The 22,361-nt window shown below is 47.9% G+C and overlaps 1 protein-coding gene across 2 annotated transcripts in view; it reads left to right on the top strand.

The window, feature by feature from the left end:
* The window catches only part of chd7 (chromodomain helicase DNA binding protein 7), an 80,157-nt gene that overhangs the window by 41,963 nt on the left and 15,833 nt on the right, over positions 1–22,361 (top strand). For both annotated transcript variants that reach the window (XM_031809740.1, XM_031809739.1), the window contains exons 7-31: positions 816–871; positions 1,187–1,301; positions 1,534–1,617; positions 1,828–1,965; positions 2,125–2,246; positions 4,716–4,959; positions 5,832–6,008; positions 6,302–6,544; positions 6,720–6,906; positions 7,094–7,304; positions 7,620–7,815; positions 8,177–8,344; positions 8,581–8,760; positions 9,093–9,203; positions 11,100–11,308; positions 12,837–13,036; positions 13,675–13,837; positions 16,406–16,495; positions 17,133–17,236; positions 18,832–18,961; positions 19,283–19,401; positions 19,689–20,037; positions 20,373–20,581; positions 20,743–21,630; positions 22,029–22,180. In XM_031809740.1, coding sequence (XP_031665600.1) covers positions 816–871; positions 1,187–1,301; positions 1,534–1,617; positions 1,828–1,965; positions 2,125–2,246; positions 4,716–4,959; positions 5,832–6,008; positions 6,302–6,544; positions 6,720–6,906; positions 7,094–7,304; positions 7,620–7,815; positions 8,177–8,344; positions 8,581–8,760; positions 9,093–9,203; positions 11,100–11,308; positions 12,837–13,036; positions 13,675–13,837; positions 16,406–16,495; positions 17,133–17,236; positions 18,832–18,961; positions 19,283–19,401; positions 19,689–20,037; positions 20,373–20,581; positions 20,743–21,630; positions 22,029–22,180 — 4,845 coding nt within the window. The remainder of the gene's footprint in view (positions 1–815; positions 872–1,186; positions 1,302–1,533; positions 1,618–1,827; positions 1,966–2,124; positions 2,247–4,715; positions 4,960–5,831; positions 6,009–6,301; positions 6,545–6,719; positions 6,907–7,093; positions 7,305–7,619; positions 7,816–8,176; positions 8,345–8,580; positions 8,761–9,092; positions 9,204–11,099; positions 11,309–12,836; positions 13,037–13,674; positions 13,838–16,405; positions 16,496–17,132; positions 17,237–18,831; positions 18,962–19,282; positions 19,402–19,688; positions 20,038–20,372; positions 20,582–20,742; positions 21,631–22,028; positions 22,181–22,361) is intronic.

Here is a 22,361-nt window from a genome sequence, read left to right as displayed (position 1 = left end):
TGAGTCTCTTTTGCATTAAAGTCTAGATACTTCCATTGTGACTGTATCCCTTGCTGGCAGTGAAGGGGCTACGCTGTACTCCTGCAGTAGTGGCAGTGTAGGGAATTGAAGTATAAGGCTGTCTAGCGCTTTGTGTTCCCCCAAGACCGGCTGGTTTTATGTGGTACATTACACTCCAGACAGGGTGTGTGTGTGTGAGGGAGTTGTGTGTGTGTGTCTGTCTTCGGGGTGTGTGTTTCTTCATTCCATTTCAAAAGCTGCTCCAAAACAAAGCTTAGTTCACCTCTGCCAAAAACAATACGAACACTCGTGCAGGCTGGCTGGCGGCTGGGACTCGAAGTAAGGCAGCTGCGAATGGGTTACCCCCCCACCTTGCAAGCACGCACACACTCTGCCTGAGGAAATGCTAGTTTGGCGTCTGTCGTAGCGCTGTGGTTTTGGCAGGAAGCCAGGCCTCGGGTCAGCTCTCTGTGAATGGAACCGTGTGCGTGTAGTGTGTCTGTGAGCATAGAAGTGATTCATGAGTCATCCTCAGCACCACACAGTAGAGATGGTTGGTCTTTAATGGGGGTGGTGGGCTATTGTCAGTTCTCTTCTCCACTACAGTACAGAGAACTCTGTACCGAGATACAATTGTTAGACTTTACTAATATGTTAGAGAAAACGGGGCCTGGATTTAGTTTTTAGTTTTTTTTATCAGCGAATCACGCTCAAGGACAAACTTTGCATCTTAACACAAAACTCACACTCCTATCTCCCAACTGTAATCCACAACAGCTGACACAGATATTTACGTCTTGGTTGTTTTTTCACAGGTGGAATCGGGAGAGGAAACGGAAGTGGAAGAATTCTATGTGAAGTTCAAGAGTTTGTGAGTGACCAAAGTACCGACACACTACGATACAGGGCCCTTAGTTCACCGTGTCATTTGATTACCTCAAGCTTTTGGGGGAGGAAATGGAGGATAAATGGCATCGTAATAAAACGTATCTAATACACGCTCTGTAAACCACAGGACTACTGTTTGGATTAAGATTATAATATAATGCTCTAATTCTCTAGAGTAGCTCATTTTTTGGTAGTGTGTGTGTGTCTGATATGAGGTGTGTATCATGGCATGTCTGTTATGGTGTTTGTGTCATGGTTTATGGTGTGTGTGTAACTGTGTTTCTCCCTCTCTGTGTAGCTCCTACCTGCACTGTCGCTGGGCAGATCTGGAGGAGCTGGAGAAGGACAAAAGGATCCACCAGAAGGTCAAGCGGTTCAGGGCCAAGCAGGCCCTCGCCACCTTCGTAACAGAGGTTAGTCCCGCACCTTTATCTTCCCCACTGTTTGGCTGCCATTTTGTGTCCGTTTTAACACGCGTTGTACAATCGGTTTCTTTCCTCCTACTTTCAACTTCAGAGGATTCAATAACATACGGTTATTTGGTTGGGTGAATGTTAGACTTTCTCTGCTCTTCACTCTTCCTGCCATCTTCATCTGCCATCATAATGGTCAAGATAACCTTCTCTCATTCCCTCCCTCCTGCAGATGGATGACGAGCCTTTCAACCCGGACTATGTTGAGGTGGACCGGGTCCTGGATGAGTCGGAGAGCACAGATGAGAACGGCGAGGTTTGTTCCTCCTTTCTTTTCTACCTGTTCTCTATGGCCTTTAAATGGCCTCCAAAGTTGGATAGGTATGGTTATGTCCTTGACTTATCCTTGTTTTGAAGTTCATTGGCTGAACATTCCTTTTAAGTTCAGACCAAACGTTGGTTGCCCTTTCCTTTCATGTTGGAGTCACAAAGACACACTAACCCTCTCTCTCTCCTCTTTCCCCAGCCTGTCAACCTGTACCTGGTGAAGTGGTGCTCCCTGCCCTATGAGGACAGCACGTGGGAGCTGAAGGCCGACATCGACCTGGCCAAGATCGAGGAGTACGAGGCCGTCTCGGCCCGCCAGCCCGAGACAAAGCGCGTGGTGAGTATTAAAAACCTCCACACACACTAACACTCTAGACTCTCCTGCTACCTTTTTCTTACATTTTTTTATGGTCCCGGCCCTTTAATTCGGAGCCAGCAAGGCCACGCTCCTGCAGTCGCACGGAAACCACTAACGGCAGGCTTTTATTTGAAACAGGAGCGACCTCCCACTGACGGCTGGCAGAAATCCGAGAGTTCCAGGGATTATAAAAACGACAACGCACTCAGGGAATACCAGCTGGAGGGAGTGAACTGGCTGCTCTTCAACTGGTACAATACGTAAGGAGAAGTACTATAACGCTCTCTGTTTGTGCTAAGCTGTATGATGTATCTGTATGACCGCCTATTATACAACGTTTATTATTTAACAGTAGTATAATATACATGATATCGATTTTTTAAAACCCCACAGGTACTCAATAACAAATACTTTGTTTGTAATTGAGTATGTGGACATCCCTTCAAATTAGTGCATTTTGCTATTTCACCCACACCCGTTGCTCACAGGTGTATAAAATCGAAGACACAGCCATGCAATCTCCATAGGTAAACATTGGCAATAGAATTACCTTACTGAAGAGCTCAGTGACTATCAATGTGGCATCGTCATAGAATGCCACTTTTACAACAATGCAGTTGGATTCTGGAGCACCAGACACGCATTCTCTGGAATGATGAATCACGCTTCCCCATCTGGCAATTCGACGGATGAATCTGGGTTTGGTGGATGCCAGGTGAACACTACCTGCCGCAATGCATAGTGCCAGCTAGAAAGTTTGGTGGAGGAGGAATAATGGTCTGGGGCTGTTTTTCATGGTTCAGGCTAGGCCCCTTAGTTGCAGTTCTACACTACAGCATTTAATGACTTTCTAGACAATTCTATGCTTCCAACTTTAGCAACAGTTTGGGGAAGGCCCTTTCCTGTTTCAGCATGACAATGCCCCCTTGCACAAAGCACGGTCCATACAGAAATAGTTTGTCAAGATCGGTGTGGAAGAACTTGACTGGCCTGCACAGACCCCTGACATCAACCCCATCAAATGCCTTTGGGATTAATTAAAATGCTGACTGCTTGCAAGGGCCTTATCGCTCAACATCAGTGCCCGACCTCACTAATGCTCTTGTGGCTGAATGGAAGCAAGTCCCCACAGCAATGTTCCAACATCTAGTGGAAAGCCTTCCCAGAAGAGTGAAGGCTGTTATTGCAGCAAAGGGGGGACCAACTCCATATTGGAAGGAGATTTTCGATGAACAGGTGTCCACATACTTATGGTCATGTAGTGTAGATGCTATGTTTATCCAACACATTCGCATGGATAATACTTAAACATGTCACCGAACATGCGTGAATACAATCAACACATCCATTCCCCATAGGGTGTCCTCCAACCCATGTGTTATAGGGACATGTGTGTACCCAAGCTGTGCTTTTCTCACACTAATCATTAATGTGTGATCTACCGCTGCTGCACACGACACACTACTGCACGCACACACGGACACCCCTTCACCACACACACACACAAACCCGTCACCAGTGTAGCCTGCCTACCCCAATATATCAGTATAACACTATAGAAAAGCTTCCACACACACTCACTTCTTAATTTGAATGTCATTGATCTGCCCTAACCGGGTTAGCTTAACTGTTCATTAGATTACTCACTCACTAATGGAGTGAACAGAGTGAAGGACACACTATTGCCCATATAGTGGACTACTTGGCCAAAGGCAGGGCACTATATAGTCAATAGCGTGTCATTTGAGACACTATCCTGGATACATCTCATTTATTGCATTGTTTTCTTTCCTCTTAACTCACTACCGCTAATAGTCACTGAGAACCCACTACCGCTAATAGTCACTGAGAACCCACTACCGCTAATAGTCACTGAGAACCCACTACCGCTAATAGTCACTGAGAACCCACTACCGCTAATAGTCACTGAGAACCCACTACCGCTAATAGTCACTGAGAACCCACTACCGCTAATAGTCACTGAGAACCCACTACCGCTAATAGTCACTGAGAACCCACTACCGCTAATAGTCACTGAGAACCCACTACCGCTAATAGTCACTGAGAACCCACTACCGCTAATAGTCACTGAGAACCCACTACCGCTAATAGTCACTGAGAACCCACTACCGCTAATAGTCACTGAGAACCCACGACCGCTAATAGTCACTGAGAACCCACGACCGCTAATAGTCACTGAGAACCCACGACCGCTAATAGTCACTGAGAACCCACGACCGCTAATAGTCACTGAGAACCCACGACCGCTAATAGTCACTGAGAACCCACGACCGCAAATAGTCACTGAGAACCCACGACCGCTAATAGTCACTGAGAACCCACGACCGCTAATAGTCACTGAGAACCCACGACCGCTAATAGTCACTGAGAACCCACGACCGCTAATAGTCACTGAGAACCCACGACCGCTAATAGCCACTGAGAACCCACGACCGCTAATAGCCACTGAGAACCCACGACCGCTAATAGCCACTGAGAACCCACGACCGCTAATAGCCACTGAGAACCCACGACCGCTAATAGCCACTGAGAACCCACGACCGCTAATAGCCACTGAGAACCCACGACCGCTAATAGCCACTGGGAACCCACGACCGCTAATAGCCACTGAGAACCCACGACCGCTAATAGCCACTGAGAACCCACGACCGCTAATAGCCACTGAGGACTCCCTGTCATCATGTTCATAATGTTTCTCCCCCTCCCAGACGGAACTGCATCCTAGCAGATGAAATGGGCCTGGGTAAGACCATCCAGTCAATCACATTCCTCTATGAGATCTACCTGAAGGGGATCCACGGGCCCTTCCTGGTCATCGCCCCCCTCTCCACCATTCCAAACTGGGAGAGGGAGTTCCGCACCTGGACCGAACTCAACGTGATCGTCTACCATGGCAGCCAGGCCAGCCGCAAGACCATCCAGGCCTACGAGATGAACTACCGTGACGCGCAGGTACGTCTTGACCGTAACGTGGCCGTACTTTAACCATGACCTAACCACAGCACAACTATAAGACCATCCAGGCCTACGAGATGAACTCCTGCGGCGCATATGCGTGACCATACCGTAATTTAACCTGACCGTAACATGACCATTAAGGCCAGACGCACAGGTAACGAGACCTTAATGTAACGATAATCCCAAGCACAACATGACCTTATTCTATCACAACTTTAGCATTGCATAACAAACATGACCTCACAACACGCTTAGGCCTAAGTCAGACTATAGTATGGTACACTAGGTTCTTCACCCTAATCTAAGAATAATCCCACAGTAAGCACTTTTAGATAGACTGTCAGGTACTTAACCTCATTAACCAGAGAGCCACACTGACCTTACCAGACCGTATAAAGACTACAGTGACCAAAATGTGACCGGAACCTACTCTAATAACTATTTTAAATGTGTTAACCCAGCGGTTCACCGTCTTTTCTGATCCGGTGAACACCACATCACTGTCGAAAGTTCGCAGAGTTATGGAATTTGTACCAAAATATCTTGCCAGCCAAATTGAGTCAATTTTATCTGTATATGTAACAGATTAAAGGCTTATTATTATTACAATTAGCATTGTGAAAAGTAATGTAAAATGAATTACAATACCTTTTAATACTCCCAACTTTTATTTTTGGCAACAAAAAAAAGATAAAATCATAATAAAATTTGCGGACCATCTGCATTACCACCAATACCTCGGCAGACATTGTAATCCTATAACCAGGGTCCTGAGTTTTCCCTGATTGAGTCGCGTGGGCAGGAAAATCTAATGTTCACCATAACACTCCTTCCTCTCCCTCGCTCTCTTCTCCCTCCGTCCTCAGGGTCGTGTGATAAAGGGAGCATACAAATTTCATGCAGTCATCACCACGTTTGAAATGATCCTGACGGACTGCCCGGAGCTGCGCAGCGTCCCGTGGCGCTGTGTGGTCATCGACGAAGCTCACCGCCTCAAAAACAGGAACTGCAAACTGCTCGAGGGACTCAAGATGATGGACATGGTGAGTTGAAACGGAGAGAAATGTATGATTTATTTGACAATTCAAAAAATGCACAATACAACCACATGTGGATACAAAGACTACTTGCCATTGGACTTTTGGAAAATATGCAACTTAATGATGAAATGCTAATATTTCATGGACATTAATGGGACAATATGTTTCCGCTTTCCTCCTCTCCTATCATAGGAGTAATAAAACAAAACGTATATAAAGACCTACTGGAAGGAACTAAGTACAGTAATGACTAAATACCCCCCCCCCCCCCCCCCCCCCCCTCTCCCCCTGGGAAGGAGCACAAGGTGCTGTTGACCGGAACGCCCTTGCAGAACACTGTGGAGGAGCTCTTCAGTCTGCTCAACTTCCTGGAGCCTGAACGCTTCCCCTCAGAGAACACCTTCATGCAGGAGTTTGGAGACCTCAAGACTGAGGAGCAGGTCCAGAAGCTGCAGGCCATCCTGAAGCCCATGATGCTGCGACGTCTCAAGGAGGATGTGGAGAAGAACCTGGCCCCCAAGGAGGAGACCATCATCGAGGTGTGTGTTTGAGTGCGTTTCTCATGGTCAAATAGTGAGATTTCCTTGTACTTGAATGGAATTATCTTAACGTCAATTCTTTCAACGTGCAAGCCATCTTACCTACTCTGTTAGATTACTACTGCTGTATTATGAGGTCTTGCTGACTGATTTCGTTCCCATCCCCTGTTCTCAGGTGGAGCTGACCAACATCCAGAAGAAGTACTACCGGGCCATCCTGGAGAAAAACTTCTCCTTTCTGTCTAAAGGAGGACCGGGAGGTGGTGGTGGTGCATGGGGAGGCGGAGGGGCTCAGGTCCCCAACCTGCTCAACACCATGATGGAGCTGAGGAAGTGCTGCAACCACCCCTACCTCATCAATGGTACTGAACACACACTAACGCAGATCACACTCATTCAAAAATCGTTTGGCTTAGAATGTGTATATTTTGGACTCTCTGGATGTTAATTTGGTGTCCTGTGCCCCACCTACTTGGCTTGGGTTTGTTTGTGAACTGACTGGGTTTAGTCATGCTGCTTTGAATGATTCTGATGCTTCTTATGTTCTAGGTGCAGAGGAGAAGATCCTGGAGGACTTCCGCGAGAACCACCATGCTGAGATGGCCCAGTTCCACCTGCAGGCCATGATCCAGGCGGCGGGCAAGCTGGTGCTGATCGACAAGCTGCTGCCCAAGCTGAAGGCCGGGGGACACAGGGTCCTCGTCTTCTCCCAGATGGTGCGCTGCCTGGACATCTTGGAGGACTACCTCATCCAGAAACGGTGTGAATCTGACTGTTTTAGATGTTCTCTTCAGTCCCCTAACCCAGGTGTCTGAAACTGGTTTCCCATGTGCCAGATGCAGCCCTCTTTTTTCTTTTTTTTTCTTTTTAAATGTTGGCCATGTTTTATCTTTGAATAGTTGATGCATTTGAACATCATTGTGTGTGTATATAGATACACACACACACACACACACACACACACACACACGCATTACTAGTAGTCTGTAGGAGCACATCGATGACAGTCAGAAACGTGGGTTGTTTTAGTATGAATGTGTTGTTGACACTCACGTGACCGTTTCCATCCGACTAGGTACCCGTACGAGCGTATCGATGGCCGCGTGAGGGGTAACCTCCGGCAGGCTGCGATCGACCGCTTCTCTCGACCGGACTCCGACCGCTTTGTCTTCCTGCTGTGTACCCGGGCCGGGGGCCTGGGCATCAACCTGACTGCTGCAGACACCTGCATCATCTTTGACTCGGACTGGAACCCCCAGAATGACTTACAGGTATGAAGACTGGGCTGGACTTGGAAATAGTCTCACTACTAAGTTTGATAGTTGAAGATGCAATTTTTTTTTATCTTTGAGAATACTGTGGTCACAACTCAAATAACTGCACAGGTCAATACAGTGCTGTTAAATACAGTAGACAGACACTAGTCAAAATGCAGTACACATGTTTGCAAATTAAACAAAACACAGGGCACAGACGAGTGAACGTTCCAAAACAGGGCAGACGAGATGTTATCACACTGGTACACAGCTCCATGACTTCGTTTATTATCAGTTGATCTATGCTTTTTGGAATCTAAGCGTGTTTTTTTTTCTTTTTTTTCTCCATACCTCTTTCTCTTTTCCTCTCTCTCAGGCCCAAGCCAGATGCCACAGGATTGGCCAGAGCAAGGCGGTGAAGATCTACAGACTGATCACTAGGAACTCCTATGAGAGGGAGATGTTTGACAAGGCCAGCCTCAAGCTAGGCCTTGACAAGGCTGTGCTGCAATCCATGAGTGGCCGAGAGAACGCAGCCAACGGGGTACGACACACACACAGTTCTCACACAGTCAAATAGCAAGACCAGGCTTGAGACATCTTGTTATAGTCTAAGTTATATATGCAGCAATAGAAGGTTGGTCACCTGTGAAGGTTGCTCATCTGTCTTTTTGGAAAGATGGTCTTCTCAACTGTACTTCATTACCTTAATAAAGGTAAACTTCTGTTGATGTGCCGAGCTCCGTGATCTAAACCCTCAAATGTACTCTACCACCTCAGGTGCAGCAGCTGTCTAAGAAGGAAGTAGAGGACCTCCTCCGCAAAGGAGCTTACGGCGCTCTGATGGATGAGGAGGACGAGGGCTCGAAGTTTTGCGAGGAAGACATTGACCAGATCCTCCAGAGACGAACCCAGACCATCACCATTGAGTCCGAGGGCAAGGGCTCCACCTTCGCCAAGGTAGCTTCAATACGCTGTTTCCTATGTATTCTTAGCTCCCTCATTCAATCCAGTAGTCATTACCATAGGAATTGAATTACTAGAACAGATTTACCCTTTCAAGTCTATGGGCCTGGGTGGACCGTCGCCCCATTCTATTAGTAATTCTATTTCTATGGTCATTAACACTAGAGAGCCAGGCTCGTTCAGAACCAAGCTGTGCAGTGTCAGTGGGAGCTAACCCAGCAGCACTTCTTTGAGATCAAAAGTGTCATTTGATTAAAAGAAGGTGGAGAAAACGCATTCAGGAGATTCGCCGTTGGTACCGTTTCTCCTTCTCCCTTTCTCCCCAGGCGAGCTTCGTGGCCGCTGGGAACAGGACGGACATTTCCCTGGAGGACCCAGACTTCTGGCAGAAGTGGGCCAAGAAGGCGGAGCTCGACATGGATGCTATCAATGGACGGGTGAGCCTCAGGAAATTGAATTGTGGGAAATGTAGTGTGACAGGGGTGACCTAGGAGGGCAGAGACTTGGCTTGGTCAGTATTTCAGTCTCAAGGACTGTACAGTAACTGGCTACTTGAGGACAGTAAGGCTACCGATTTGTGCTGACAGTTTGGCTTCTGGGGCTGAATTCTCAGTTGCAGTATTTACTATGGGAATGGGAGAAACCCAGCCCGGGGTGGTCACACCAGCGTTTCCCCTCCCTTTAGACACCACATGCTAAAGTATCGGCGCTCAATAGTATTATCTCCCTCATACATACACTAATCTAAAGCGTTAATTAATATGGCTTATTACCCCCAGGCTAGCCATGCGTGGCACCCCAGTCATAACTGGGCTAAGTCAAGCTCATTTAAAACGGTGGCTGTGGGAATCTCTTTCTGTTCCTTAATTACCCCGCATTCCCCTCTTCGGTGGACCCAGAGGCAGTAAGCAGCTTATGCTGCTGCCGGAGGGGAACAGAGACATCACTTAGTCAGTCTAGAGAGCAAGTCCTTTTCCTCTCCTCGCCGCCTCTACCCCACACCGCTCTTGCTCTTTCCTCCCTCTCAAGGGCCCTAGAGTATAGCACTTAATCCAGCCGCATAAACAGACGTGTCATCTCTGCAAGTCACCCTGGATGAGTTTTTATATATGTGTGTGTGTATATATACAATGCATTCGGAAACTATTCAGACCCCTTGACTCCAAATGTTGTTACATTACAGCCTTGTTCTTGAATGGATTAAATAAATAAAAATCCTCATCAATCTACACGCAATACCCCATAATGACGAAGCGAAAACAGGTTTTTAGGAATTGTTGCAAATTTATAAATAATGTCAAACATACCTTATTTACTTAAGTATTCAGATGCGTTGCTATGAGACTCAAAATGGAGCTCAGGTGCATCCCATTTCCATGTATCATCCGTGAGATGATTGATTAGAGTCCACCTGTGGTAAATTCAATTAATTGAACATGATTTGGAAAGGCGCACACCTGTCTATAATGTCCCACAGTTGACCGGCATGTCAGAGCAAAATCCAATCATGTCAGAGCAACATTCAAGCCATGAGGTCGAAGGAATTGTCTGTAGAGCTCCGAGACAGGATTGTGTCGAGGCACAAATCTGCGGCAGGGAAACAAAAAAAAATCCCCAAGACACAGTGGCCTCCATTATTCTCAAATAAAGAAATTTGGAACCACCAAGACTCTTTCTAGAGCTGCCCCCCCGGCCAAACTGGGGAATCGGGGGAGATGGGCCTTGTTCAGGGAGGTGACCAAGAACCCGATGGTCACTTTGACAGAGTTCCTCTGTGGAGATGGGAGAACCTTCCAGTCGGACAACCATCTCTGCAGCACTCCACCAATCAGGCCTTTATGGTAGTGTGTCCAGACGGAAGCCACTCCTCAGTAAAAGGCACGACAGCCCGCTTGGAGTTTAGCTAACAAGTGCTCAGCATATGTGGAAACTCCTTCAAGACTGTTGGAAAAGCATTCCAGGTGAAGCTGGTTGAGAGAATGCCAAGAGTGTGCAAAGCTGTCAAGGCAAAGAGTGCCTACTTTGAAGAATCTCAAATATGTTTTGATTTAAAAAAAGGGGGGGGGGGGATAATAAATGATTCCATGTGTGTTTTCATAGTTTTGATGTCTTCTGTTATTATAGTAAGAAGAAGGAAAACCCCTTGAATGTGTAGGTGTCCAAACCTTTGACTTGTACTGTACCTAATATATCGATCTCTATCCGCAGGGAAACTGGTAATTAGGTCAATAATAACATGCTACCTGTTTTGAGTGTTTTAACAGGGAGGGAAATGTGGTTGGGGGGGTTTGACACAATTTAATTTTGTGTGATTTAAATAACAATTTTCTTAGAACACCCTGGTGATTGACACGCCGAGGGTACGGAAGCAGACACGCCACTACAGCTCAATGAAGGAGGACGAGTTGGCGGAGTTCTCCGAGCTGGAGAGTGACGGCGAGAACGAGAAGCCCTTGACTAAACCCAGGCGGCCACAGGACCGAGCCCAAGGGTACCCCCGCAGCGAGTGCTTTAGGGTGGAGAAGAACCTCCTGGTTTATGGGTGAGTGGACATCTGAAAGACCTAGACATTTGTTAGGGAAGGGATGACTGTTCTCCAAGCCCCAAGTCCCTTTGGAAGGCTAACCCTGATAGATCTGAAAGAATGTAATCTTTTTCTTTTTTTCTGGGGGGAATTTGGTGAAAGATTTTCACCATAGTGGTCAATATCTACAGCTAGACACTACAGACTGTTAGATGGATGTAAGAAATTAATCAAACACACCAGAGGGATATTACCACAGAGGGATATCCTTTCACCTCTACATCTTCTCGGTCAGGAAGTCCACCTGATTCCTGAGAGATGTCATATCTTGTCTGGCTTCCAGGGTACCGATCTCATCTTTCCTTTCCCTCCTTTGTAGGCTCAGGAGGTTGAGGATGTGTGCTTGCCTAAACACCAGTCACAAGCGACTGGTCTGGTCATGCTGCGGTGGTCTGGGGGGAAATGATGCCCACGGAGCGCTATTGCTTGCACACTCCCATGTAGAGTAATTTAACACTTAGCCATCTGAGGCTCCCACACGCAAGGGGCCATTAAACATGCCTGTATACTTACACAAACACGAGCCCAGATCGATCTTGCGTGCACTCCTATAATGACCCAACACACAACCACACAGTGAACCAACCAACCAGCACCTACATCACACACAATGGCCCAGCACTTATAAACACACACACTCATTAGTCGCCGTGCCCGGCTGCCCTCCACAGGGAGAGATCACGGCTGGCTGCATGCACTCACCACATCTGACCAGCAGTGGGGTTTGTTTTTCACATGCGACCGAGTCAACTGTACTGTCTAGACCCCAGGGCTGTAGGGCAAATTAGAGCCATCACGTCTGAGAGGACTCATTTCAACTGACGCTGCTGCCATTGACTCCCTCCCTCTCTCTCTCCCTCCATAGACCAGCCCCAGCCTCCCTCGACCCACAAACACACTCCTATCGTCTGGATGTCAGTGGGGTTATCTCACTGCTGTGTAGAAACGTTTTAGGGCGAGACAAGAGTCTTCGCTCGGTTGTCACAAGTAGAAATCTACTCTGGGTCACCCGCGGTAATGAGATGTGCTGTCGGTTGCATGTGCGGTCATGAGCAAACGGGGTCACGGAATCAGATCGTGGTGTGACATTGGAACCTGGTTGAAAGGCAGAGAGCCAGACATAACACCGCCCCATTCATACCCGCCCCTCAACCTTACTGTAGTAGTTTGGGTGGGGGGAGGAATATGGAAATAAAAAACCTTCCAGCTCCAGATTGTAAATGTGAGTCATCGGGATAAATGATAATACTTGAGACACTGACTAAATAATTCTCATCTCTTTCTCCTCTCTCTCCTTGCTTCGTTCGTCTATTCTTCTTTTCTTATCATTTCCTTCATCTTGTTTTCTCTTTCCCGCTCTCCTTTTTTCTTCCCCCCCCCCCCCCCCCCCCCCCCCCCCCCCTCTCCGTTATCACTTTCTATCCCTCCGTCTCTCCCCTCCCTTTTTCTTCCCCTCTCTCTGTGATGATCTCCCCCTCCCTGCTAGGTGGGGTCGCTGGGGAGACATCCTGTCCCACGGGCGTTTCAAGCGGCCCCTGCGCGAGCAAGATGTGGAGACCATCTGCCGCGCCCTGCTGGCCTACTGCCTGCTGCACTACCGTGGCGACGAGAACATCAAGAGCTTCATCTGGGACCTCATCACGCCCACCGAGGACGGACAGAGCCGCACGCTCACTAACCATTCCGGTACGTATCCCTAAGCACCCTTACTGCAGCATTACCTTAGCTTAACCAAAAACGTAATGAAAACACCACCACCTTTCCACTGTCTCACAGTAGCAACCTCACCAGCTGCTCTTTAAGACCTGCCCAATAGCCCCCAGTAGGAGTAGTGAATAAACATGCGTTGAATTCCATAGGATTTTTCACAGTACCACCACCAACGTCCCTCCCTCGCTCGCTCACTCAACCCCTCACCCACGTATTCCCTCCACAACAACTCCTGACATGACCTTGCTTTAACCTTATGCTCTGTCTGGTTTAGCGCTGGCTAGAACCGGCTCAAACTGGTTCAGTCTGACTTTACATAACTTATTTGACCTTGATCCTCATTGGTTTCCCGCCTAAGCAAACTGGAATCTGATTTGGTTACACGAACCATAGAGTTAGCCCAATTCCTTGCTATTTCAATGTTATCAATTAGTTTGCAGATGGCCATTTCAAATAAATAATTGTCATAATTGATCAAATCCTTGCTTGTACTAGACTTGTCAAACCCAGGTCTCTCTTTATAAAGGGATCTCAATGAGAACTAATGAATCTATTACCCTAAATTGTAATGTCTCTGACTGTTGTTGTGATTCCCCCCCCCCCCTCTCCTGCAGGTCTGTCTACTCCAGTACCACGGGGTCGTAAGGGCAAGAAAGGGAAACCAGTCCCGCCTGCCCCTCCCCAGCTCCCCAGGGCAGAGTGGCTGGCCAGCTGTAACCCTGACCTGCTACTGCAGGAGGACAGCTACAAAAGACACCTCAAACACCACTGTAATAAGTAAGTCACCCCTAAATCCTAACCTCAACGCTGTCGTTTTTCAAACACCAAAGGAACAAATTAGCCATTGATCAAGCTCAGTGTCGTTGTGCTCGAGTCCGGTCTCGAGACCCCATGTTTGTCTGGTACATTTTGACTGTGTCGGACAGTGAGGACTCGTCATTTCTTCCCGAGACTAGTGGCGTAAGAAACTCAGTAGTTATCAGCTTCCATTTAGTCAGCTCGTTGAACTGCTTCGCCAGGTGAAATATACATACCCACCTTTCATTAAACGATCTTATCACCTATTAAAACTTGGGCCTCCTACTTGACTCGTAACATTACTGTTCTTTACTTTCATTGACAAATATCCTCAAACCTCGTTGCGCTCTTCAGAATTTCCTTGATTCACTAGTAGGGTAGAGTTAGGGGAATTATTTGCAAGTTGCGTGCTCACTATTAATAATGGGGAGGGGGGGAATTGTAACAGTCTTAATATCTATTATAGACATGTTTGCTCAGTGGTGAAATGTGGCAACTTCCAACATGTACTGCACTCAAAAATCATACCATCACTTAATGCACCCTACTGAATAAAACAGAACTGAATCGAGCTTCTGGCTGCCACTCACACAGATAGCACCCACACGTATAATGCTACCCACAACCACACTGCTTAAACAACCTAGCCTTACGCCATCACGATCACACATCACCAAAAGCAAGAACAGTGACACGTCAAAGGATGTGCGAGACAAGCTCGTGATGCCGGATGGACAGCGGCTGTAATACCAGAGCGCACTATGTAGGAGAGTGCAGTTTATGTTAAACACATGGGGCCGATAGACAGCAGTCACACACAGCATGATGTTAAAGGACGTGGCGCACATTCACTGACATAATACGCCAGTAGGTCCCCATCATAAGAATACAAAAACACAACCATTAAGCGTTAACTATTACTTCCCGTTGCAAATGTCTTTTTCACAAACAGCACACAAAGTGACCGGTGAACTTAAGTTTAGATGCAACAGCGTTTCACGCTGAAGTTAAATTCAAAGAAATGGCTGCGAGCTGCAATAAATAAAAACAGTTCCACTCACCAACAAATTACCATCCTCTTCGAATAGCACCTGCTGCAAACTAGTCTACAACGAAAGCTAGCTAGATCGTGGAAAAACTACTGCTCGCTATTCGCAGTGACCTGTTGGCCTTTGAAGGAAGTCGTTTCCGTAAGTTTTGGTTAAACGCCCAACCCATTAAAAATCAACATGTGATTGGTTGAATGTCCACTGTCACTCCAAAATGATTCCCTAATAGAGTTTAGCCAGCTAGATTTATCTTCCCAAAAACCACCAAAGAAAAATCCTTATTGGATCTTTTTCTCATCTTCAGTGTTCACGCTTTCCTTTCCAACAACAACTGAAGAGATAAAATCAGAACGTTTATTATTTTTCAAATTCTCTGAAGGTCGTCATTGTTCCCTACTGTGTTTGGGTTAGTAACAACTTGTAGAGTGACTATTTTCCCTCTGCATGCATTTTTCACCATTCTCAATTTCTGAAGGCTCCCGAGTGGCGCCGCGGTCTTTGACGCTGCATATCAGTGCAAGAGGCGTCGCTACAGTCCCTGGTTCGATTCCAGGCTGTATCACATCTGGCTATAATTGGGAGTTCCATAGGGCGGCACACAATTGGCCCAGCGTCGTCCGGTTTGGCCGGGGTAGGCAGTCATTGTAAATAAAAATTTGTTCTTAACGGACTTGCCAAGTTCTCCTCTAATATGAGCACAGAAATACTTGAATTTTTTTATATATTTTTTTGTCATTGTCTTAAATTGGACTCATATTTAGCTGGTTTTGGCTCTCTTGCCCCCCCCCCCCCCCCCCCCCTCGATTTGCTCTGGTCTTGAACCGGTCTCACTTTACGTGGTCTCGAACACACTGGTCTACCCTAACCTCTGACCTTTAACCTAACGGAAACACAACCCCTACTCACACACCACCATATTGTCATAGATAAGCAGGCCAACACACCGTTGATAGTTGGTGGTTTCTTTATAATTCCCAAAAAAGCGAACACCCATTAGTCCCCGGTAATCCTATTTCACATGAGTTCCATAGCTCCACTCCAACTAGCCCCACACACAACACACACACACACTCCTTTTGTTTAGTTCTAGCCAGTGTCCTATTTACTTTCCCTCCTTCCTTGGCCACAACTCTTCTTTCTACTCTGTTGTTGTCGGGGAGATTTTGTGGCGGCCAGGTTTTTTGGGGTTGAGGCTGGCGCCGCGCCAGGCCAGGTGCCAGGCAGACCTGTTGGAAGCGGGTGAAAGGCGGCACACACAGGGGCGATTATGTGGTGCCATCTGTCAGGCGCAGGGGCTGGCGCGCGGCGTGGCTAATCAGGCCTGGCAGCGTGATGGATGGGTAACGGCCAGTGCCAAAGATCCGCCGCCGCAGCTAGCCGCTCTAGCCAGCTACTGCTGCTGGCGCACGGGACCAGAGTTTCACTTTTATTACCCTCCCCCTCTTCCCTTTTCTTTCTTTCCTATTTCTGTCTCCCCCCCCGCCCCACACACACACAGAGTTCTCCTGAGGGTCCGTATGCTCTACTATCTGCGACAGGAAGTCATCGGTGACCAAGCCGACCGGATCCTAGAGGGAACAGACTCAAGGTTGGCATCCACTCCCATCCCTTTATCTCTCACTCCAACACTCCCAAGCCCCTGCCTGCTTTATCTTCACACTCCCTCCCTCTCCCCTCGTTTCACCCCATCACCCAGATGTGCATGCATATATAATGCCGAAAACGTGCACACCATGTCAATGGCGTCTGAGGCTCTTCGCTGAATAGCTACAATGCTGTTATTGTGTGTGTGTGCGCATATATGTGCCAGTTATTGTGTATGTGTGTGCCTGTGTATAAGTGCCAGCTTGCCTGTGTGTGTGTCTGTATTGGATTAGGCCAGGCAGGCTGCTAGTGGTGATAGCGTTGCAGGCATCAGGGCAGGCTGCTAGTGGTGATAAGGTTAGGCCTGCTCTGCCTAGGTCTCCTTAGTGATGAGGGCTGCTTTCTAAATGGCACCCTATTTCCTATATAGCGCACTACTTTTGGCTCTGGTCGAGGCACGATGTAGGAAATACGGTTCCATTTGGGCCACAGTGGAGATGTTCCAGCAGCGTGGCTAATGACCATATTTCCTCCCAGATGCCTGGAGATGGGGCCTAATACGGACACGCGCCGATTTTTAGACCCTGTTAATTCATTTTCCCCTCGTTCTCTCTTCCTCTCCCCTTGGTCTGGGCCCACAGTGAAATGGATATCTGGATCCCTCAGCCTTTCCACGCCGAGGTCCCTGCCGATTGGTGGGACAGCGAGTCGGACAAATCGCTCCTCATCGGTGTCTTCAAACACGGTAAGCCCCACCCGTCCGGTACTCGCACACACATACGCACACCGCCCGAGTTCTGGCTGCTTTGGCTTGATTGGTGTTCCCATAGCGACCGTGGAGCACAGCTGGCTCAGTGAGACGTCAGGAGATTGATTGATGGCTATGTCCAGCAGCCCGAGAAGATGGGCTGTGTAGGTAGGTGTGTGTGAGCACAGACTTGTTGCAGCTTCCATCTAGTCCCTGGTTATCCAGTGTTCTATCAACCACAATTGGTTGATGCACTTTATCATGAGGTTAGTTCTCTTTTAGCTATGGGCTAGCTGGTTTAGATTTAACCACCTTTTTTTTTTTTTTTGTTACAGTGCAAAACAAGATAAGCCAGAATTGTAACGATTTTAAGTGTCAATTGTATTGATGGTGATAAATATTCATATTAATTTGGGAATAATTGTCATAATTGTCATTATTCTCCATAATTGCCACCCTCTCTGATTCAATTATGGATCCGAGCTGGGCCTCAGCCCTGACGCGCGCACACACACGGGTGCTCTCTCAAACACACATGGAAACAATAGAGAGAGCCTATAGTTTATCATAATCCTCATTCACTTGGGAGGCCGGGGGAGGAAGCTACTCTCTGCCTCTCACACACACATACACCAGCATGCGCACACAGACCAAACCCTCACACATGTCTGGTACACACACCGTACACACACTGTACACACTGTACAGGCACACACACTCTCCAGGGCTGTGAGAAGGAAGAGTGATGGCCTATAAACCCCCTCATGATTAGCGCTTGGCTCGGGGCGCAACAGCGGTTAGGAACAATGTGTCACCGCATAAATCCTAATTGAAATGTGATGTTCTGGTGGGGGCTTTGGGGAGTGGAGGGGGGGGGGGCAGGCTGAGAGGTGGAGGAGAAGGGGGGGGATAGTCTGGTCTGCAAACTGGCACGGTTGAGGGGGCTCCAGCCTGTGCCTCTTCCCCCCCGCCCCCCTCTGTCTCCCCCTCCTCCCACCCGCCGTGCTCAGTGGGATCTGCAGGCTCTAATCTGTTCTGCTTGGAAAGCTCCAACGGGCACTTTTCTCTCTGCTACACACACTTGGGCAAATACACACACATACTGAGATAGGCACACACACACACTTAGACACACAGATTTTCTTATACACATTAACACACACACACAGTCAGACGCGCACTCACATACGCTCCAACAGGCACTGCCCCCCTGTCTGCATCTGGACCCTGGGGTCTGTCCTTCTGTTTTTGTTTTTCTCATCTCTATATATGGATGGCAGTTCGTTTTTAGGATGTGATTCTGAACTTCATGATGGGTTTTGTTTTAAACTCAATTTGGCTTCTCTTGCTTTTTGTTCAGTCTTTCAGGATTGATGCTACTGTGTATCATGATTAATGCCTAGGTGTATATGTATTTCCACTGTAAATTGTCAGTCTGCTATGTTCTAGGCCTGGTGCGTGTCGTTTCCCAGTCACAATGCAATCATCTCTCACCCACTCCCTCTCTCTTCACCGGATGTAGGAAGTAGAACTAATTCAACCTCTCTCCTTCTTTCTCAATCGTGCTCTCTCGCTCCCTCTCTCCATCCCAGGCTATGAGAAGTATAACTCGGTGCGCGCCGACCCTGCACTGTGTTTCTTGGAGCGGGTGGGCATGCCTGACGCCAAGGCCATCGCTGCAGAGCAGAGGGGGGCGGACATGATGGCAGATGGTCCGGAGGGGTAAGACACTCAGCCAAAATTACCCACCACCTCTTTCCCCTCTTCCTCCTCCTCTTTTTCTTATCAACCTCCTGTCCCCGTCACCCTCCAACTCATCTTCCTTCCTGTCTCTCCCTCCTATTTGTTTGTTTTTCGACCTGTCTTGGTCTCCCTCTCTCCACTCGATCTTCCTTTCCCTCCCATCTCCAATTTCCCTCAATATTCTCTTCCTGGCTGTCTACCACTTTTTCCCTTGCTCCTTTGTTTGATTCTGTTTTAAGTTTAAAACTAATTTCTCTTCTCTCTCTTCATCCCTCCATCCCTGGTTCTTTGTGTGTACAGAGAGGATGAGGACCCAGAGTACAAGCCTCTCCGCATGCCCTTTAAAGATGAGATGGATGACTTCACTAACTCTCCCCTTGATGACAAAGAGGAAGCTATGGACGTTGAGAGTGGTGAATGTAAGTGGAGCGGCCATCTCTGCGTTCACATGATGTAGCACTATGTTGACCACAATTTTTGGGATAAATTCAATAAAAAGCTTGACATTGTATTATTTACTAGCAATCTGTCTGACGATGATTCACCAATTCTTAGTTCAAAATATGTATATATTTATTTTTATATCAAACCACCAATGTACGCACCCAAAGAAACCAAAGTTGCTTTTCAGAACCATCTCAACAGTATGCAGTCACATTTATTTGTCCTAGTCTTAATATTCCACCCTTTCTCCTCCCCCTCACAGCTAAACCAGGTGAGAATGGAGCAGGCAGCAGAGGGGCGGGTCGTCTGTACTGGCCGGCAGCTTCGGCCCTCACCGCTAGACTCCGCCGCCTCATCACTGCCTACCAGCGGACGCACAAACGTGAGCAGCTCCGCCAGGAGGCCATGGCCCGGCCCGACGGCCGCCGCCGCCGCCGGCCCCGAGAACAGCTACTCTCCATGGTCACAGATGGTGGAGGGGCCTACGTGCATGAGGGCGGAGCCTTCATGGCAGAGGGCAGTCCTTATATGGCCAAGGGCGGAGCGTTCATTCCCGAGGCGACGGCTCTCCTGGCGGAAGGAGGGGCCTTCTTCAAAGAGAGGCGTCAAAGGTATAGAAACATTAATAGTTTGATTGGTTGATTAGATGTTTTCGAGGCACACTTCCATTCAGATTTCTTAGGATATGTTATACACCATAAACAATATGTATATAATAAACATTTCAATTTGTTACCCGGCTGTATGGAAGGCAGTACAGTCAAGAGTTTCTTGAAGTTCTATCAACTTCCTGTATTGTTTGGTGCTTGTTTGAGAAGCGCTACTTGTAACATGATGTATGTACTACAGTACCCATAATGCTCCAGTCTCCTAATCAATACACTACTCATACATTGCTTTCCGTCCCATTGGTTGTTGGATTAACCCTTCCGTGTCTCGTCATCAGGTGGACCAGGCGTGAGGAAGCCGACTTTTACCGCGTGGTGTCCACGTTTGGAGTGATCTATGACACGGCCCGTCAGCGCTTTGACTGGACCCAGTTCAGGGCCTTCGCCCGTCTGGACAAGAAGACTGACGAGAGCCTAGAGAAATACTACTTCTCCTTCGTGGCCATGTGCAAACGGGTGTGTCGCATGCAGGTCAAGACCGACACAGGTAAATGCCCTCACACATTTAATTACAGAGCTCTTGAACACAACTTCAGCCATACCTACATTTAATTAAGCTAAAGCAAAGGATCATTCCCTGGAAAGACTGACTAGATTAACAACTATTTTCCTCTCTCCTCACACCCCCTCCCTCTGTCTCTCTGGCAGAGCTCCCAGACCCCACCCTGATCATTGACCCCATCACGGAGGAGCGGGCATCACGCACCCTTTACCGCATCGAGCTGCTGCGCCGCATCCGCGAGCAGGTGTTGCCCCACCCCCTGCTGGGCGAACGCTTGCGCCTCTGCCAGCCCAGCTCTGACCTGCCGGAGTGGTGGGACTGCGGCCGTCACGACCGCGACCTCCTCCTGGGCGCCTCTAAGCACGGCGTGAGCCGCACCGACTACCACATCCTCAACGACCCAGCCTTGGGCTTCCTTGAGGCCCACAGGAAGTTCACCAAGGGGGGATCGGCTGGGGCGCTTCAGCCGCCCCGCGATGGAGCTCCCTCTACTGCCTCTGAGCAGGCTGCTGCTGAGAAACCCTCTCATGTCAAAGAGGAGGATGTGGAAGGCAAGGAGGTGAAAGAGGAAGGTGACAACGACCTTCCATGTACTAAAGCTGAGAAACCAGACGAGCAGGAAGGCAAGGAAGACGAGATGGAGGAAGAGAAGGCTGCGTCTCCCAAGAAGGAGTTGAAGGACGAGAAAGCTAAGGAGGAGGGAGATGACCTAAAAGACGAGGAAGACCAAGAACTGAAGGACAAGAAAATGGAGGTCAACGGTGATTCTGACGGAGAGTCTTCCAAGGAGGCCGGACCTGAGAAAGAAGACACTCCCAATGAGGACGTCAGGGACCAGGACAAGAATCCAGAATTCCAGGAAGAACCGGAGGCTTCCAAAGCATCGGAAGACCAGGAAACCAAGAAGGAGAAAGAAGGGAGTCCAGCCAAGTCTCCCAAATCTCCCAATCCAGTGGCTGAGAAAGGCCTTGAAGAGGAGGATGAGGAGAAGATGGAGGAAGACGACAAGTCTGAGAAGTCGTCTCAAGCTGAAGGTATGTCTTACTCCCAACTCCATTGCTAAAAATATAGCTTTTCTCAAGGATAAATTCAATTTTAGGGTGTGAATTCATGCAAACTATCAACCGTGGGTCTGTGTAGAGGTCTATACTATAGACCGTTGGGCCATGCAAGTGCATGACTCATAACTACTCTGTTGAAGCCAGCCCCAACACAGTAAGTGGCTGTGTGTAGTTGGTCTGCTTTAGCTGGCATTTAGAAACTACCATATGTCTGTATGTGGTCTATTTAAGCTTGCTGCTTAGTGTTGAATTGAAGATTCACTGTATGACCCATCTCGTATACTGCTGTTGCTAATTTTGAGAAAGCACTACATGAAGCCATTTCTAGATTCTCTTGTGGCTGCAATTGACCAAGCGTTGTCATTTTTCAGTTGGTGCCACCTCTGAGCAGAAGAACTTTGACGAGGAGAGCAATGCCTCACTGAGCACGACGGCCAGAGACGAGACCCGCGATGGGTTCTGTCCCGAGGATGGAGAACCCTCAGCCATCCAGAGAACCTTCTCCTTCTCTTTCTGGCCAAAGGTTTGTAGAACAAAGATGTACATTAATTCACAGATACATGCTCATATTCATTTAGTGGTGAAATATATATACTGAATAAATAATTATATAAATGCAACATGTAAAGTGTTGGTCCCATGTTTCATGAGCTGAAATTAAACATCCCAGAAATGTTCCATACTCACAAAAAGCTTATTCCTCT

This window comes from Oncorhynchus kisutch, linkage group LG30 (assembly GCF_002021735.2).
Source record: "Oncorhynchus kisutch isolate 150728-3 linkage group LG30, Okis_V2, whole genome shotgun sequence".
Classification (NCBI taxonomy): Eukaryota; Metazoa; Chordata; class Actinopteri; order Salmoniformes; family Salmonidae; genus Oncorhynchus; species Oncorhynchus kisutch.
This window is presented reverse-complemented; position numbering and strand designations above follow the sequence as displayed.